The sequence below is a fragment of the Hemicordylus capensis genome, chromosome 3 (assembly GCF_027244095.1).
Source record: "Hemicordylus capensis ecotype Gifberg chromosome 3, rHemCap1.1.pri, whole genome shotgun sequence".
NCBI lineage: Eukaryota > Metazoa > Chordata > Lepidosauria > Squamata > Cordylidae > Hemicordylus > Hemicordylus capensis.
In genome coordinates this window covers 94,590,078-94,609,718 of record NC_069659.1, presented here as the reverse complement: position 1 = coordinate 94,609,718, position 19,641 = coordinate 94,590,078, and the positions used below count along the sequence as shown (strand labels likewise).

Here is a 19,641-nt window from a genome sequence, read left to right as displayed (position 1 = left end):
TTTTCAGGCTGAGGGGAGGGGTACACTGAGCTTCAGCACATAGCCAACCAATCAGAAGCAGAGGAGGAGAGTCTTTAACCTCCCTCCCTCCCTTTCTGCAGAGCTCACATTGGCTTCAAGTCATTGATCCTCATATGGAAAACTGTGAGGGCAACCTTAGTTCTGGGTATTTCTGCTTGCCACCACTCTGATCTGTTTTGGTGGGATCTGAGACCGAAAATCACCTTCTATACCTGGTTTGTTGTGTGGTAGCACGGGTTGTCTCTTCTGGTGACATGGGAGAGTAAATAAAACTCTCTCATTTCTTGATAACATTAAAATAACAGGTTTTATTGTTTTAGCACAAGTCTTAATGTGGGATCGTTTCAAGTTTTAGATGTAAATAATCATTGTAGTTTTAGGGTGTTGTCATAAATCTTATAACTTACAGTAAAGTTGACAATCTTCAGACAACAAATAGTTATGGTTCTGTCCTTGTTTATCATTTCCATTTGGGGGTTGAGGTACCTTGCTTGGTTACATACTGTATTAAAAAGGAATAGAAGACAACTTTGAATTTAAGATGACCCCCCCTTTAAAAAATACAGGCTAAATATTTTTCCAAAGCATTTTTTTCCAAAAGGAAAAGGAGTCTGAATTTAAGGTCTCTCTCTCTCTCTCTCTCTCTCTCTCTCTCTCTCTCTCTCTCTCTCTCTCTCACACACACACACACACACACACACACTCCAATTTCTAACATCAAAAAACTTGGAAAAAACCTAAACTTGGATTCAGGTAAATTGGGTAGTTTCTGGCCAGCCTCACTTCTGAGGACTTTTTGGTTTTTCACAGAACAGGCAATGACTTTCCTAAACACAGCAGATTTACTCCAGCCTCTATCTTCCTCAGATAATTCACTTTTGTTCAGATCCCTTATTCTTCACCAAGCCACTAGCTTATCTACTCTTCCTTTAGCTTCTAAGCAATTGTCCTCTAACTGATCTATAATTGTCTTTTCTGTTTAACTGCTCTCTCTCTAGGGCTGTGCATGAAGAGTCTGTGCCAAACCTGGGCTGGTTTGATGGTGGACCCAACTGGGGGCGGTTTGGTGTGTGATCGAACCAAGCCAGGTCCGGTTCAGATGAACTGGTTCAGCATGATAAGGGGGCTGGGTGAGGGTGGCAAACGAATAAGTAAGCTGCTTACCTGGCTGGCGCAGCTGCTGGCAATGCCTCTTGACCTCCTGGTGGCCCCAAACAGTGTGTTCCCTACTCTCTTACTGAGCTGCTGGCTGGGTGGTGGCTTGGTAAAAGAGGGGGGAGCTAGGGATGTGCACAGAACAGGGTGGGGGAGGCTCGAAGGGGGAGTGCTGCTTTAAGAGTGGGGGAGGGTGTACTTACCCCTCCCGCCACTGTTCCCCCCACAGGTACTCCATTTTTAGTAAGTCCATGGGGCAGTAGCATACCTCCCTGCCGCCCCGCTTGCGCCCGTTTACCGGATATGCTCAGAAGTATATGATGCACCTTTGCACACCTGCCACCACGTGTGCAACTGCATGGTGGAGGCCTCCAAACCAGTTCCGTGCACATCCCTAGGGGGAGTGCGCTGCTCAGGGCTGCCGCGAGGGCGAAAAGCAATGCTAGCAGTTGCGCTGGCCAGGTAAGCAGCTTTCTTACCACCTCCACCTGGCCGCCCCTTAACCCTGAAAGAGTACCCCATCTCCTGCACTTTTCAAAGGGAATCCTCACCAGATTCCCTTTTACAAGTATATCCCCCGAACCGGTTCGGCTCAATGGTTGAACGGGACTGGACTTGGTTCAGGCGGACACAGATCCGGCCGGGTCAGTTTGAATCTGGTTCGGATTCGAACCGAGCCGGCCAAATTGGTTCCGTGCACACCCCTACCTCTCCCCCCTCCTACATTCTAAGCAAGAGTTTTTTAATCTTTCCTGCAGGGGTCTCACTACTGCTATCTTTCAATCATCCTCCTGCATACTTGCACATTTCTACAAACATACGTTACAAACAAACAAACATATCAACAAACATTACTAACAGAAATACCCAAACACCACAAAAACAAATAGCATGGCTGCAGCATGGGCAGGCTGGAGGGCTCTACATACCCCTTGGGAGCCTCTCAGTGCCTAGGGGTACTAGCACCCCAGGGATACTAGCACCTTCTGTTGGGAACTCCTGAAGTAGGGTATAAGTTCATCACTTTATCATGCCAGTCTCCTTTAAGTTGGTAATCAACCCAGACTGTTCTATCTTGATTGTCAAAGCAACAGTAAGAGCCAACTTTGAACATAGGAACATAGGCAGCTGCCATATATCGAATCAGACCTTTGCTCTATCTAGCTCAGTATTATCTACACAGACTGGCAGTGGCTTCTCCAAGGTTGCAGGCAGGAATCTCTCTCAGCCCTATCCTGGAGATGCCAGGGAGGGAACCTGGGACCTAGATATTCTTTCCAGAGCAGCTCCATCCCCTGAAGGGAATGTCTTACAGTGCTCACATGTATTTTCCCATTCAAATGCAACCAGGGTGGACCCTGCTTATCTAAAGGGACAAGTCATGCTTGTTACCACCAGACCAGCTCTTGTGAACATAAAATACCACACAATTGTGTTTAAATATGAAAACCTTTTATTGCTTCCAGAGTAGTTCAACTAATAAATACATATACATTCAAGTATAAATTCTGTTAACCATGAAACTACTAGCTTCATAGTTAACTTTGGCTGGAAAATATTTCAATGAAAAGAAGAAAAGTTTGTGAGGAGGAGAACATGGGATGATTTAAAAAGCTGCATTGCCAATATAATCTTTGGCTGCTAGTCAAAAATCTGGCTGCTAGTTCAACTATATTAAGCACACGCATAGAAACAACTTGTTAACACAAAAACATGTGTGTATGGCATTTTACTGCTTCCAATAATCCTGTTATATTAAAGCCAAGTTCTAATGGGTTCTTTCTAATAAACAGCACAATCCATTAACAGAAAACACATTTTTTTAATCTTGAAGACCCATAAATGAAACTATTTACTACGGGGACTGCCATACCGTACTGTTGAACCTATCTATGGGTTCAAACTCATCATGTTAAATGTAAAATGTGGATATTTTCATCCATAGCTTTAGACATCACAACTTATGGCAAACAATCCTTAATGAGAATAGGAGTTAGAAATGGAGCACATGACTTTTGCCAAAAGAGCTTCATTTTCAAATTTAGCTTATTAGGTTTTGTGGAATACAGCCTTCTATCTGGATTTCAGCTGGCCAGTCACCGTATCGGTTGTTATTCCTGTCAGAATGGTTGATCTGTTCAAAAGACACAGAGACAGAAATCTGGTTGACAGTTGTTCAAATAATCTAATGATGGAAGCCTATTTGTGATTTGCCATGCTAGCATCAGCAGGTATGATACTTCAGAGCATGATGGTACCCATCACTAACAGTGCCACTACTAAGTTTATGCAGAAAGGTGAACACTACAGCAGAGCCAACTAGTTCAGTAACTGTTGATTGTTTTCTTATTCTGGAAAAAGGCCATTATCCAGGATGCTCAAGCATTTGCCAGCCTGAGGAGCAGGACTTCAGATACCCATTTAGCACAGTTTCCTCCCATCCCTGGCTAAACAAGGCCCTATAATACGAATATGAATATGATGAATATTTATATACTGCTTTTCAAGAAAAGTTCCCAAAGTGGTTTATCTAGATATAAATAAATAAATTACACATCATGATATACATCCAGCTGTCATCAGAAATGGCAGCCTACCTCGGAAGGATCACTGGGTGACTTTAGGCATTTTTTCAGTAATAATTCCTAATATAGGGGCTTTGCAGCTTCACCCTCTCAGTGGTGAAGAGAGGCCCTCTGGAGCAGTGCACCAAGAAGTGAAAGAGGTAAAGAGGTAATGGCTAGAAGTAAAATCAGCCATACCCTTGTGTGCATGAAAATACTGAGTGTGCACACACGAGGCACTCTGGATCAAATCATTTCCCCACTGCGCCATTAGGTGGCTTGGTCCACTGGACAGTACAGACTCTTAAAAGGCTTCTCCACGTACACAAAGTTGCAGCACCTCTGCGGCATTAACCAGGCATCTCCTCTTCAGCCATCACTTAAGAAGGGCCAAGGAAGAGCCATTAAGTAGCCATTTTTAATTGGCTCTGCTGCTGCATCTTTAATAGCAGCCCAACAGATATTCAGCAGAGGAAGCTCCATCTCATGAATACGCCTACTATGAAAAGCTTCATATACTAAATGTGTGTGTGAGCATACAAGGCTGTAATTAGAAGGTCAGGAGTGGGATTAATAAAAATGGTGGCAGCCTTACATGACGTGGTTGTCTAACTTTAAATCACATATAGGGATCAACTGCGAGACGGATTTCTAGTTTAAATTAAGGAGTTCAAACAAGTCTTACCTTTTCTTTTTGTATTCCTTCTGGCAACTTGAACCCTTTTGCAGCTATGAAAGCCCAGCTTGACCTGAATTTCATATTCCGTATTTCTGTACTGCCTAGGTCTGCTATTGCCTTTTTCGCATCCTCCTTTAACCTATGAAAACGACAAGGAGATCATTCAGTTCTATGACGTCTGCTACAGATACGAATATTTATATGCCGCTTTTCAACATAAGTTCCCAAAGAGGTTTACATAAATATAAATAAATAAAATAGTTCCCTGTCCCCAAAGGGCTCAGAATTTTAAAAAACAACAACAAAAACATAAGGTAGACAGCGGCAACAGCCACTGGAGGGATTCTGTGTTGGGGATAGATAGGGCCAATTGCTCCCCCCTTGCTAAATAAAGAGCATCACCACTATAAAAGTTGCCTCTTTTGTTCAGTCAGCAGGGGTTACTACTCATATTTTATAAAAGCAAAAGGCTACACAGGATAGGCTATGGACAATGAGGTAGAAGTGATTGTTAAAGAAGTGATTGTACTTTCAAAATCTTTGTTACCTTGGTGCTAAAGATTTGCAAAGCTGATGTACAAACCACTGGTGGAATTAAGAAGAGGGTGACATGAATTTGTTTGCTTACTTGGTGCTTCCATCATCATGAGTTACCATCATGAGCAGTGATTTTTGGGGAGCATTTTTGATGAAATCAGCCATTGGCTTGGAGAAATCTGTTGGTAGGAAGAAGAATGGTATTTTCTATTTTTTTCCTCATAAACCTCATCTCATTTCTTCATCTCAATTTTGCTCTTCTGTATAAACCAAAGCAACAACATTTCTTGCTCTTTTTGACTTGGGTGTTTCTTCCACCGATGCAATAAAGGAACAACACAGAAATGCATGGTTGTGAATATGTTCCAAACAGGAGTCCAGAAGAGCCTATTTGTATTGTCACAACTGTCATTGGCACACAAGAAGCTTGACTCTATATAACAGCTCTTGTTTTGACGAGCAACTGTCACCAAGCACGACCATCTGGAATCTACCCGAGAGATAGGAGTGCAACCATGTCAAAGCAGTGCCCCCTATGCCCCCATCCCTAACTCCCCCAGGCGATCCAGAAGGATAACATGGTTGATCGTAACGAATGCTGCTGAGAGATCCACCTCCCTGGTAGAGGTCATCCTTCAGGCCAACCAAGGCTGTCTCAACCCCAAAACCAGCTCTAGAGCCAGTTGGAAATAGGTATAGATAATCAGCTTTCCCACAAACCACCTGGAGCTGGTCGGTCACCACCTCTCAATCACCTTGCCCAACCAAAGGAGATTGGCCTATAACTATCCATTGCCAAGGTGTCCAGGGGAGGCTTCTTAAGAAGCGGTCTAACCATTGCCTCCTTCAAACAAGGAGGCACCCCACCCTCCCTCAGCGATGCATTTATGATATTAAATAGGCCACCTCCAACAATCTCCCTTCTAGATAGAAGCAGCCAAGTCGGGCAACGATTCAGAGAACAGGTGGTAAGTTGCATCGTTGCAAGCAACTTGTCCACATCCTCAGGAGTCACAGATTGAAACTGATCCAATCTAATACTGCAAGAGGGATTGCTAGAGACCCCCTTCATCGACCCTACATAAATAATAGAGTCCAAGTTGGCCCAAATACAGGAGATTTTGTTCACAAAGAATTCACTAAAAGCATCACAGCAGAATGTTTCTGGGGATTGATTTAAAGCAGAAGGAGCAGATATTAAACTTCTCACAACCCAGGATAGCTCTATTGAATGCAAATCTGTGGATGCAATGTGTGCAGACCAAAATATTTTTTTTGCTGTACGCACTGCTACCACATAAGCCTTCAAATGGGTCCTATGCTGCATCCTGTCAGATTCAAGCCGAGTTCTCCTCCACTTGCGTTCCAGTCACCTACCCAGCTGCTTCAGCCCCCACAACTCCTCAGCATACCAAGGGGCCATTTTAGAAGCAGGTTGGAAGGTACACTTAGGAGCAAACATGTCTACTGCCCTGGTGGGTTCTCTATTCCAGGTTCCCACCAGGTCATTGACAGAATCAACTGGCCACACCAAAGTAAAAACCCTCCAAGGCTTTTTCAAATCCTACTGGGTCTAGCATGTATCACCTAATGGCGCAGTGGGGAAATGTTTGACTAACAAGCAGAAAGTTGCTGGTTTGAATCCCTGCTGGTACTATATCGGGCAGCAGCAATATAGGAAGATGCTGAAAGGCATCATCTCATACTGTGCAGGAGGTGGCTATGGTAAACCCCTCCTGTATTCTACCAAAAGAAAACCACAGGGTTCTGTGGGCGCCAGGAGTTGAAATCGACTTGACGGCACATTTTACCTTTACTGGGTCCAGCAGCCTTTTTGGGTGGACCATCCTAATAAGTCCATCACCCCTGCAGGGGTGGATTGTGGCTGTGAAACCAACCTTAACCAGGTAGTGGATATTGAAGTCTCCTAGCTCCAAAAATCTGGGTGACTCCAACACCAACTCCGCAACCAGCTCGGTCAGCTCAGTTAGGGAGTCAGTTGGGTGGACAGTACACCAACAGAATCCCCAATCAATCCCTAGTTCCCAGTCCCAAAAATATACACTCAGTATAAGTCAGCTGTCTCAGAGGGGCCCTGGTAAGGAAGATGGTATTCTTATGGACCACAGCCATTCCCCCATCCCCCGCTAACTTCCCCTAGCCTGCTCCACAACTGTGTAACCTAGTGGGAGAACTGAGCCCACACTGGACCACTAGCCTCCCCCAACCAGGTCTCAGTTATACATGCCAGGTCAGCTCCTGACCTGGTATAAGTCATTAGTCCATCTAGCTCAGTACTGTCTACACAGACTGGCAACAGCTTCTTCAAGGTTGCAGGCAGGAGTCTCTCTCAGCCCTATCTTGGAGATGCCAGGGAGGGAATTTGGGACCTGCTTGGGAGATGCCAAGAAGGGAATTTGGGACCCATGCAGATGCTATTCCCAGAGTAGCCCCACTCTTTAAGGGGAACATCTTCCAGTGCTCACATGTAGTCTCTCATTCATATGCAAACCAGGGCAGACTCTGCTTAGCAAAGGGGGCTATTCACACTTGCTACCACAAGACCAGCTCTGCTCTCTGCCCATCTCTCAACTGCCCAGATTATCGCCATACTCCACGGTTTGACTAGGGCCATGCCAATCAGAAACTCTAAGGCAGGCTTCCCCAAACTGCGGCCCTCCAGATGTTGCTGAACTACAACTCCCAGCATCCCGAGCCACAATTTATTGTGGCTGGGTATGCTGGGAGTTGTAGTTCAGCAACATCTGGAGGGCCGCAGTTTGGGGACGCCTGCAATAAGGAAACCATCAGGTTCCATCAGGGGTGAATCTGAAAGATTTTAATAGACCTACCACCATTGTGGAGAGAAGCTGTAATCAATCTAAACTCCATCAGAAAGTGATCTGACCATAACAATGGAGCTGGGCGGGGGGGTTGGGACTGCCCCACATACAGACCACCAGCTCCTACTAAGCTGATAGCACCAGGTTAAAAAGATGTGTCAGGCTGGTGACATGTTGGGACAGGCCAGTGGGTGTGATGGTGTCTATGAAGTGCTGACCTGACCTGGACAAGGAAGCTTTGGCATGAAGGTTGAGATCCCCCAAGATCACAGCCTCATAGGCCTCAACTCAAAGTCTAAAACCGATCAGCTCAAGCAAGGATACTGTTAGGCAACAGGGTGATCAGTACACCGACAGAATCTGCCCCACCTGTCCCTAGTGCCCAGCACCAGTCCCCTGCTGGATAGGAATTCCAGAGAGGGAAATGGAATCCTTAAGGATGTAGCAATTCCCCATTACACTCCTCCAGTCTCTATACGCAATGCACTGAGAACTCAGACAGATTCAGCTGAAAAAGATCAACTCCTCCCAACCTGTCCCTTCAAATCTTAGTAATGCAGACCAATTCATAGATGATATATGTTTTATAACAGATTAATCTGGTGTTAACAAGGAAGCACCACCAGGCTCAAGGGCAAGTAAGCATAGAAACCTGGCTCCCTAAAACGGAGGGAAAATTGGGAAGGGAACAAAAAGTATCTGACCTCCCACTCATCTGGGTCATGAACATGGATTTGCTTCTTACCTCCTTCCCACATGTCAAAATATTTTGTGGCAACAGTCTTTCCAGACTTATCTAAAAGAAGAAGATGCATTTTAAAAATGGGAACACAGACTATACATAGAAAGAAAAATGGTTTTCTTGTTACAGCTCTAAATGAAACATTTAGCTCAAAATACTGTGAGTACACCACATGCCATATGCCCATTCTGTGCATAGATGTTCAGGTCCTTGAACAATATACCACAGTGGATTTGTTTTTAAACATTGATTAAAAATAAATAAAAAGTTGATTTTTAAAATTTAAGCCAGTTTAAAAAAAAAAAAAGATTTGGCTATAGAGTTTTAAAAAACCATGAACAATCTGGTTTAAAATAAAATAAAATATGTTTTTAACATAAGCCATCATATTAAAAGTGTACACTTGATCTTTTAAAAATGAATCTATAGCCCTTTATCAAACACACATGCTGAATGCAGATGTATGAATACAGAACAACATGGTAGGAGCCTCAGTATCACCCAGTTTGGATGTAACAAGAGACCCTGCCGGGTTCTAAGCCAATATCGAAAGCAAGATCCTTCCTCCCCTTCCGCATGAAGGGAAGGAGGAAGTGCATGCATTTGAGGCTAGAGGATGTCATGCCAAGTTGGGATTTAATCCTGGCTCTGCATTATGTCTGAACTGGGCCACTGTATCCATGCAAAAGGTATGTGTATGTAGCTTTAGGAGGCTACATTCAAAGGTTTCGGATTTTTGATTTCGGCTCTGGGTAAATCCAAATTTTTTGGATTAGCCTCCTAATCTAAGTGTTAAAGAAATGTTCTCCAATTTCTGTGGTGCTAAATGACAGATTCTGCTTCCTCCATGCCCTACAAACCCACTGTTATGCAAAAATGCCCCACAGCCCTAAAATGCATCCGATAGCTATTTTATACAGTTTATATCCTGCCAATGGACTGTCTAGGTGATTCACAAAACCACCAGTAAATAATTACATTTAAACCACTATAACATAACAATCTACTCAGTACAATATAAAAATGTGTTATCAATTGAGCACTTCGAGTGCTCAAAGTATTCCTCCCATTCACAGCAAGACTTCAACCGTGAACTTCCCAATTCACAGCTCAGCCTTTTATTGATTTATTTTATTGATATTTCTATACCGCCTGACATGTGCCTCCCTAGGCAGTGTACATGTTAAAAAACAAATATAAAAACAGGATAGAATAATTAAAACAATTTTATGATATAAAACCAATTAAAACTAATTAAAAGCCTGAGAAAACAGATGCATCTTAAGGGTCTTTTTTAAAACAGCCAGAGATGAAGAAACTCTCATTTTAACAGGGAGTGCATTCCAGAGCTTTGGGGCAGCCACAGAGAAGGCCTTGTCCTAAGTAGCCACCAAATGGGCCAGTGGTAGCCATAACTGGACCTCCCCAGATGATATTAATAGGCAGGAAGGTTCATGACAAAGGAGGTGCTTTCTTAAATACCCCGTACCCAAGCTGTTAGGGCTTTATAAGTAATAAGCAGCACCTTGTATTTTGCTCAGAAACATAGCGGCAGCCGGTGCAGTTCTTTTAAGACTGGTGTTATATGGTCTCTTCATGTTTTCCTGGAGATCAGTCTGGCTGCCACATTCTGCACCAACCGTAGTTTCTGGACTATGTATAAAGGCAGCCCCACGTAGAGAGCACTACAGTAATCAAGCCTGGAGGTTACCAGGCATATGTCACTGTCATTTTCCTCGTGTTGGCCAGAGTTGATAAAAAGTGCCCCTGGCTATTGCAACAACCTGAGTGACCAGAGAGAGTTTGGGATCCTGGAGCACTCCCAAGCTACGAACTTGTTTTTTCTGGGGGAGTTTAACTCCATCCAGAACAGTCAGATCTAAGCCATATCTCAAATTTCGATCTCCCACAGTCAGTGATTTGATTGATTGGTTAAATGCCGTCAAGTCGGTGTTGACTCTTAGAGACCACATAGATAGATTCTCTCCAGGATGATCTGTCTTCAACTTGGACTTTAAAGTCTCTCAGTGGTGTACTCATTGCTGTCGTAATCGAGTCCATTCACCTTGCTGCTGGTCGTCCTCTTCTTCTCTTTCCTTCAACCTTCCCCAGCATTATACTGCCCACAGTCAGTACCTCCCTCTTATTTGGATTCAATTTCAGTTTGTTGTCCCGCATGCAGTCCATAACTGCCTTGGGGCAGGCATTTAGGGAACTTATGCCATTACCTGATGAAGTTTATATGGAGAAATAGATTTGGGTGTCATCAGCATATTAATAATACCCTGCACCAAGTCTCCTGATGGTATCACCCAATGGCTTCATGTAGATGTTAAAAAGCATTAGCGACAGTATGGAGCCTAGTGAAAATTCATACATTAACTTCTGATTTGTGGAGCAACAGTCGTCAAGCGACACCATCATAAATCTGCCAGAGAGGTAGAAACAGAACCAATCCCAACTCCCTCAGATGACCCAGAAGGCTACCATGATCGATGGTATCAAAAGCCACCAAGAGATCCAAAAGGATCAACAGAGTCACACTCCCTCTGTCAATATCCAGTTGGAGATCATTCATCAGGCTGACCAAGGCAATCTCAACTCCATAGCCTGCCTGAAAGCCAATTTGAAATGGGTCTAGATAATCTGTTTCCTCTATCTGGTGCTGAGAGATCACCATCCTCTCAATCATCTTGCCCAACCATGGAAAATTGGAGACAGGTCTATCTATATATATAATTCTCCTGGGTGTGCCTTGGAATGTGTGTCCTGGAGCCCACCTGATTGGCTGGGCAGCAGAGGCACCTGATTGGCTGAGGCACACCCAGGAGGCTAGAGGCAGCGGCGGGCCGGCCGCAGAAGCGGCACTCAGCCCAGCAGCCTGGGCCCAGCCACAGAGGCGGCTGGAGACCAGGGCAGAAGGTGGAGGAGTGGGAGAGGTAACCACTGGCCTCAAAGAGCGCACAGATGCTTTCTGCGGGGTCAGCTAGAAATTGGCTGATTCTGAGGGATCCAGTTCAGGTTTCTTCAAGTAAGGTCTAATAATAGCCTCCTTAAGGCAAGGAGGCATCCTGCCTTCTCTCAGAGAAGCATTTATAATATGTACCAGAGCCTCTCCGATAGTACTACTGGCAGATAAGTCAAGTTGGGCAATGGCCAGATAACAGATGGTAGGACGTACAGTCAGAAGCAGCTTGTCCACAGCTTTAGGAGTCACAAACTTGAAGTGATCCAATCTGATCCTGTAAGAGGAGTTGCTGGACACTTCCCTAGTAGACTCTGCAAGAAATGTGGAACCCAGGATGGCCTGAATACAATAGATTTTATCCACAAAGAAGTCATTAAACACATCACAGAGGGTGATTGAAGGTTCCAAATTCACGTTCAAGGGGGAGAGGGCACATACTAGCCCTTTCACAACCTTAGACAGATCTGCTGGACATGAACTTGCAGAAGCAATGAAAGCAGAAAAGAATTGCTTCTTTGCCACCCATATAGCCAGAGCATGGATCTTCAAATGAACTCTGTGTTGTAATCTATTGGATTTGCGTCGAGTCTTCCCCAACTTGCACTCTAGTTGTCTACCTTGCTGCTTCAGCTCCCGTAATTCTTCTGAATACCACAGTTTTGAAGCAAGTTGGAGAGGACGCTTAGGAGCGATTGTGTGAACTGCTCTAGTGAGTTTGTTATTCCATGTTTGCACCAGATCATCGACAGAATCATTGGCAGAGCCAACACAAAACCCTTCCAAGGCTTATTGGAATCCACCCCTGCATTGCTGGGTTTTGGCTGCAAATCCTACCTTATCCATCCATGACAATGGGGAAATAACAGGAGTTCCCACCCATGGAACACCAGCCTGATCAGAAAAAGACTAAATTGAGCATGTGACCAGCATTGTGTGTCGATTCCAAGACCACTTGGGATAGGCCCATAATTGTCATGGCCACTATAAACACCTGAGCCACTCCAGACAACCTGGTACCAAAATGAACACTGAAGTTCCCCATTACAAAAAATCTGGGTGACTCCAGCACCAACTCGGCAACCAGGTCCATCAGCTCAGGTAGGGACTGTTGGGCAGAGGGGTGATTGGCACACCAACAGAAGTCCCAGTTTATCCTTGGTCCCTAAGCTTAGGCACACACATTCAATATAGGCCAATTCCCTACAGGGATCCTGGTAAGTGAGATGGTATCCTTGTAGGCCATAGCCACACCACCTCTCCACCCATATCCTCTCACCTACTCCAGTATTTAGTCACCAGTACTACACTATACTAGCCACCTAATGGTGCAGTGGGGAAATGACTTGACTAGCAAGCCAGAGGTTGACGGCTCAAATTCCAGCTGGTATGTTTCCCAGACCATAGGAAACACCTATATCAGGCAGCAGTAATATAGGAAGATGCTGAAAGCATCATCTCATCCTGTGCAGGAGATGGCAATGATAAACCCCTCCTGTATTCTACCAAAGACGACTACAACAGGGCTATGTGGTCACCAGGAATTGACACTGACTCAACAACACACCTTACTTTTACTACACTATACTAGTTGAATATCTGTTTTAGACTAGACCCAACTGTTCTTTTTTAAATACACAGGGTTGTGTTTAAAACAACAACAACAACAACAACAACTCACAGTCCACAATGGCAATATTTATTCCTCTTCCAACGTTTTGCTTTTCTTCACTTATGAGTCTGAAATTGAAAGACAAAACATCAATCTCAGAAGTATGTCAGACAGATCTTTTCCATTCAATTACTTCCTGCAGTTCTTAATTAAGAGACACTTAGCAGAAGGGGATGTTGGAAGCTTGAGAGCCATATCTTCCAAAAATGAAAGTTTTAGAATGCGGTGAACAGTGTTTTCTGGAAAACCTTGAATAAAACACAATGTAACTTCTAGCAAGAAATTGTACTCTATTTTACAGCAACAAACAACAATACTAAAATTACAGAGACAAAAACTGGCTAGTATTTCGAGCACTACTCCACAGCTACTCATGTGCATATTTTATATATTTATTTATTTTACTAGCACCCCTTTGCAATCCTGCTCCAACTACAGGATTAGCTACTGTGATATCGCATAATATAAATATTCAAAGTGACTGAAGGGGGGAAAGTAGCCATAGAGGGCCAATGCATGCACGTTGCTTCCAATGGTTTAACCATGGTTATGCAATTGGGAACAGGCCATGGGATAGCACTTTCCCTTCTGTAGCAAAAATCCCCCATTCTCTTAGCCACACTATCAGCATCAGGGTAACCCTTTAGAGCTAACCAGTGTTATCACTCCTTTATTTATATATTTTTATTTCTCTTTGTAAACCACTTTGAATACTTTTGTTGAAAAGTGGTATGTATATATAATATATTCATAATAGTAGTAGTTGTAGATTTGACAATAGGATTTAAAGGATATACAAAGACGTTGAAACAAACTGAGGTGGACAGAAAATTGTTTCAGCTTGCAAGCTGGCCTTCTCTTCATATACTGAAAAATTAGAACTCGTTTTTGCTACATATGACTGAACTGATAATGCAATATTGATACTAGTGGTATAAGCCAGCTTTAAAATAATTTTACATTCATGGTCCTTGCCTGTATCAAGGGAACTGTAGTTTTGTGCAGCTTGTTCTGAACATTATGAACAGATGAAGCTGCCTTATACAAAACCACATGATTAACTTGGCAAAGTTACCCCTGCTAACTTGGCAAAGCAGTACCTTTTAATGTGGTGATTCTCTTTATTTAGTAGGGGGAGAGTAACTGGCCCTATCCACCCCCAGCACAGGACCTCCAGTGACTGTTGCTGGTGTCTATTTTATGTTTCTTTTTAGATTGTGAGCCCTTCAGGGACAGGGTTCCATCTTATTTGTTTGTTATTTCTCCATGTAAACCGCCCAGAGCCATTTTTGGAAGGGCGGTATAGAAATCTAATAAATGAATAAATGAATGATTAGTTGGTTTAGCTTACAAAGGTCCATTCTGACTGGCAGCACCTCTCCAAGCACTAAGGCAGAAGACATCCCTAGACTTGCTACCTGATTATCCTTTTAAATAGAGATGCCAGGAAATAATTGGAAATTGAACCTGGAACATATGCATGTTTTCTAATGCTGTACCATAGAGTTTACAGCCCCCTCAAACTGTAATCAGATTCCCTAACTGTTCAACAGAGCTACAATTGCTAGGGTTCTTTGAAGAAGAAAGTTTGTAGGTCTGACACGCCCAAATATAGCAAAGAGCAAAAGCAGCCTTAAGCATGGATTGGTACTTACAGTTCATCTTCAAAACAGATTTTGGCAGTCTTCTGCTTGCCGCCACCACTGAGTAAGCGATAAGCATAACTCCCAAATGGACATGGAGACCAGTGATCACATTTCTGTCTTTTGGGGGGTGGAGCTACAATGAACATCAGAGAAGAAATCTTTGAACACTGGACAACCATAATTCTTAGCAGAGAATTAGTAACTACAGATGGCAGTTTAAGTTTTCACATCAGTGATGTAATGAGCCAGTGGTTAGAGTGCTGGACTAGGACCGGGGAGAACCGAGTTCAAATCCCCATTCAGCCATGAGACTTGCTGGGTGACTCTGGGCCAGTCACTTCTCACTCAGCCTAACCTACTTCACAGGGTTGTTGTGAGGAGAAACTTAAGTATGTAGTACACCGCTCTGGGCTCCTTGGAGGAAGAGCAGGATATACAATGAATAAATATATAAATAATAAAGTGCATTGTTATGGATCTTAGAAATGCTATGATGCTAATCATAAGATGGGAACAAAGAGGAATTTATCCTAGAATTTATCCACTGGTCTCAATATTCTACAGTTTTTCAATTAAAATGCTGCACACCACCTTTCAAGGATTTCATATGAATCTGAGTTCAATTCACTTATCCACCCTTTTCCCCTAGTAATCCTTCACTTACCTTAGGAACATAGAAAGCTGCCTTATACATAATCAGACCATTGGCCCTGCTAGTTCAGTATTGTCTACACTGTCAGGTGGTGACTCTTCTCAGGCAGGGGTCTTTCCCAGCCCTACCTGGAGATGCCAGGGTTTGAACCTGGGACCTTCTACACGCAAGCAGATGCTCTACCACTGAACTATGGCCCCATTTCCTAAGGGGATCATCTTATATCTAGCTACCCATCCAAATGTAAAACCAGGGCAAAACTTGCTTAGCAAAGGGGACAATTCATGCTTGCTACCGCAAGTCCAATTCTCCCCAAAGACCTCTCTTTTCTACTCTTCATTCTCCAACTGGATATGGAAGTGGTATACTAGCTGGTCTTGTGCCACACTTGATCATCTTCAAAATATATTAACCGGTCTTTCCCCAGATATTTCCATTCTGGGAATGGAATCCCAGGATATTGTGCTAGAGAGAACAGAATTCAGTTTAGGAGATGACAAGAGAAGGGGGACCAGGAGAATGTAATTGCTGGGAGTGACAGGGTCTCAGTTGCAGCAGAACTGGCTATTGACCACACAGCAGTAGCGGCCAGTGCAGGTGCCACTGGGTGGCGGCAGCAAGAGGCACCCTTAAGCATAAATTAGTAGGTGCTTACCTCCGCTCCAGCCACACCTGTAAGCTGCTCTGAGCTGCAGCACACCGCCCAGCACTCCTTGCGGTGGGGGATTGGCTCCACCACTCACATTGCTTCTGTGGAGCTGTCCTCTGCTGGCAGCCAGGTGAGTGGCGGAACCAATCCCTCACTGCAGGGAACGCTGGGCGGCGCGCTGCAGCTTGGAGTAGCTTGCAGCCGGTGCAACTGGAGTGGAGGCAAACACCTACTCATTTATGCTTAAAGGTGCCTTTCATTGCCCCCTCCCCCCGGTGGTGGCTGCCCTGGCTGCTACTGCTCCACAGCTAACTAATGTAGGGTGTCCTGCTCTATGTCTGTAGCTCTTCTTGTATGGACCACTTTTGCATCATTCAGAATAGCATGTCCCTTTCATGTTTTGGGTACACTGTATGCTATGACTTCACGGTGCCTAGCTTAGGCACCATGAAGCCAATTCACTCAGGCAGTGAAAAGCAAAGTGCATTGCAGCTATGGTACAACAATAATTTTATTTAAAGCCTGTGGCAGGCTTTACCCTTAGGGGTCTTGCCTCTTCAACTATTTGTGATTGAGGTTATTTTATAGAATAAATCACAACCTTGCTGCCACCAATTATTTCAAAGTTCTGAATTCCCTTTTAAACTCACCTTGATAGGATAAGGCCCTAAGGTAGGCCTTAGGGGTAGGAGAGAACTGAGCCAAAGTTTATTCTAAACTAAAAACGATCCCCTTTTATTTTGTAGAATTTTTAGAATAAAAAGATAACTATATACAGAATAATGTCCTTAAGAATATTTAGACACGTGTTGCAAATAAGTAGTGGCTAGAACCCTGATTTAGATCACTCCATCACATCTCCTGCCTGCTTATCAATCATGCACATAGGCACAGAACTGTAGTTCCTTGATGCAGGCTGCGTCCAGGCCAAAGGTTTTAAACAACTCCTCTTATCAGTTGCGGTGCCCAGTGAAGCCTTCCTCTCTCCATTCCATTTGGCTGCAAGTTATCTCTGCTGCTACTGCAGACTCAAGGGCAGCTCAGGGGAGGGAGCATGGTCAGGCGCCAAAAGCTTCCTCTTTGCAAATCTTGCTAAAAGCATGAGGAGCACCCCCCCCCCCACGCCAAATCTGACTGGCTAACTGCTGTTGCTAGAAGAATTAGCTCCAGGAACAGTGCTCCTTACCAATGGAAAAGGAATAAATATTAGGTCTTTACAAAGTTCCACTGGTAATACATTCGCATAATCCTTTGAAGACACCATGAGAAACACAGATTACTCCCTTTGCCTGGCCAGAGGAGGAGATCTCACCAGCTGCATGACCAAGACTTTGTAAACTATCTTTAGCTTAATTGGTCAAGTTATAACTGTGTTTGTGTGAGCTAATTACTGCTCTTCTTCACTCACCCCTTACACTGTAACAGATGGTTTATGAACCCACTTCAAACTATGGCTGAGCTCTAAGCATGGTTCATCAACTGTGGACATCACGCCAAACTAAACTTATGCTTCTTTAATCACCTTGTGGCATGTTGTTTGAAATGAGCTCCCAACTGCATTGGGGTGTAATATTGACCTACCTTACAGGGGTGTTGTAAAGACTGAGATAATTATGTTAGATGCAGAGTACATGCTAAGGCATTGTACAAATGCTAAGCGTCATCACCATCATCATCATCAGAGGGAAAATTTCTCTATCTCTCTATATACACATCCACATGCAAAACATCTGATTCTAAACTGGTGGGAAATATTTGCTAGTAAGACATTAACATTTGTGGTTCTTTCTGATATCTGAGCTCTCAGAAAATGCTGACATTTTCTCTTCAAGACTGTTTTATTTCAAAAGAGTAGGAAAGCCAAGTTTCTCTGGAATTCAAACTATGAAAAACTCTGGAATCTCACAGTAGACAAACTTATCTCTAAATAAGAGACTTGTGTAAACTTTTATACAATTCCTATCCAACACAAATTTAAGCAGGCTTGATCTCATTTAAACATGCGTATCTTTGCTTTGGATTGCAGCCAATATATATACCATTGTGTTGTAAGCTGTAATTGCTAAGTAAAGCATATTTTTCTTCTTTAAAACAAAAGAGGTTCGCTCCTTGACAAGTCATCTTAACTAACACTGATGTCAAAGTGATATCATCAGAGTCAACCTATATAAAATCTTACCTGTATCTCATCTCTTCATCTCCTGATAAAAATGCATTAAAGCAGATGCATGACTTGATGCCATCACACTATTTCTCTGCTCTTTGCAAAATGCAGTCAGCGCTGCAGAGAGGGGTAGAAACACTGAGCACAATGCCATGCCATGCACTGGCTTTGACTAAATCTTGCCAAGTGAACTGGATTGGCAGTGACCACACATTTCAGGTAACGTGTTGCCTGCCCCCCATCAAAAGGGACAGAGAGTTCTTACAGAGCAAAAAAGTCTACTTTGCTAAGCAATCATACCTTGAACAGCACATGAGAAAGCAGTAATAATTTGACACAAATGCAGTAAAATATGGCCACATACCTTTAAGTTTTGGTCTTTCTCCAAGATTCTGAAGATTGTCAAAGGCTGTTGATAGTGAATCTTCAGGTATGACATAAGCAAAGAGGGATCCTAAGTACCAGGCACAGACGGATGCTAAGAGAAGCCCTCCTAACTTCATAAAATCTGAAAAAGAAAGCACATGTTCAAGAAGACTTTGCACGATGCCACAGATCCAAATCTGACTCTGCACTCCCATCACTAGTCTGGAATATGCTCCAGCTCTGCTGTTGATGGTAAAACTTTTACAAACTACTTTACCTGCCACCACAGAGAGGCTGATACCCAAACGTACAAATGATGCTTATCACAAATTAAAGTACCATCAATGACTACCAAAACTGCAATATAAGAGGCTGGCAGCATTCTTGCCACCTCTGCAAAACGGATTTCGAGAAAGTGAGGAAGCATAAGAGCCCCTGGTGGCGCAGTGGTAAAACTGCCGCCCTGTAACCAGAAGGTTACAAGTTCAATCCTGACCAGGGGCTCAAGGTTGACTCAGCCTTCCATCCTTCCGAGGTCGGTAAAATGAGTACCCAGAATGTTGGGGGCAATATGCTAAATCATTGTAAACCGCTTAGAGAGCTCCGGCTATAGAGCGGTATATAAATGTAAGTGCTATTGCTACAGGTTGGGTACCTGCATCTATCAAAATGAAAAGGGAAGAATTATGTTCTTTTGTGGTAGAGACATCCAGTGGCAATGTGTACAGGATAAACTGCAAACACCTGCAAAGAGATCTCTCATCTGTACCAGCAAGAACAGACATTCTACACCAAGAATCAGTAGCAGAACCACTGTCAGAAGCAACACCTGTCCAGCAAGAAAAAGAATGTCAAGGCATGACTAAGACTTCCTCATGACCTGTGGAGTTGCCTGGTGAATCATGCAGATGAGAAGTGGAGACCCCTGCCATGGCAGCACCCCCTGAGGCCCTGCAATGGCGGTAAGTCTGCTATTTTTTTTTTCT

At 43.6% G+C, this 19,641-nt stretch overlaps 1 protein-coding gene across 3 annotated transcripts in view; it reads right to left on the bottom strand.

Annotated features, from left to right (window-relative positions):
- Positions 1 to 2,606: 2,606 nt before the first annotated feature.
- FAM3B (FAM3 metabolism regulating signaling molecule B) overlaps positions 2,607 to 19,641 on the bottom strand; it is a 40,687-nt gene continuing 23,652 nt past the window's right edge. For all 3 annotated transcript variants that reach the window (XM_053309417.1, XM_053309418.1, XM_053309419.1), the window contains exons 2-8: positions 18,654 to 18,797; positions 14,834 to 14,957; positions 13,188 to 13,246; positions 8,545 to 8,595; positions 5,048 to 5,135; positions 4,426 to 4,558; positions 2,607 to 3,310 (exon numbers count right to left, since the gene is read on the bottom strand). In XM_053309417.1, the coding sequence (XP_053165392.1) occupies positions 3,218 to 3,310; positions 4,426 to 4,558; positions 5,048 to 5,135; positions 8,545 to 8,595; positions 13,188 to 13,246; positions 14,834 to 14,957; positions 18,654 to 18,797 (692 nt within the window). In that variant the 3' untranslated portion in view covers positions 2,607 to 3,217. The remainder of the gene's footprint in view (positions 3,311 to 4,425; positions 4,559 to 5,047; positions 5,136 to 8,544; positions 8,596 to 13,187; positions 13,247 to 14,833; positions 14,958 to 18,653; positions 18,798 to 19,641) is intronic.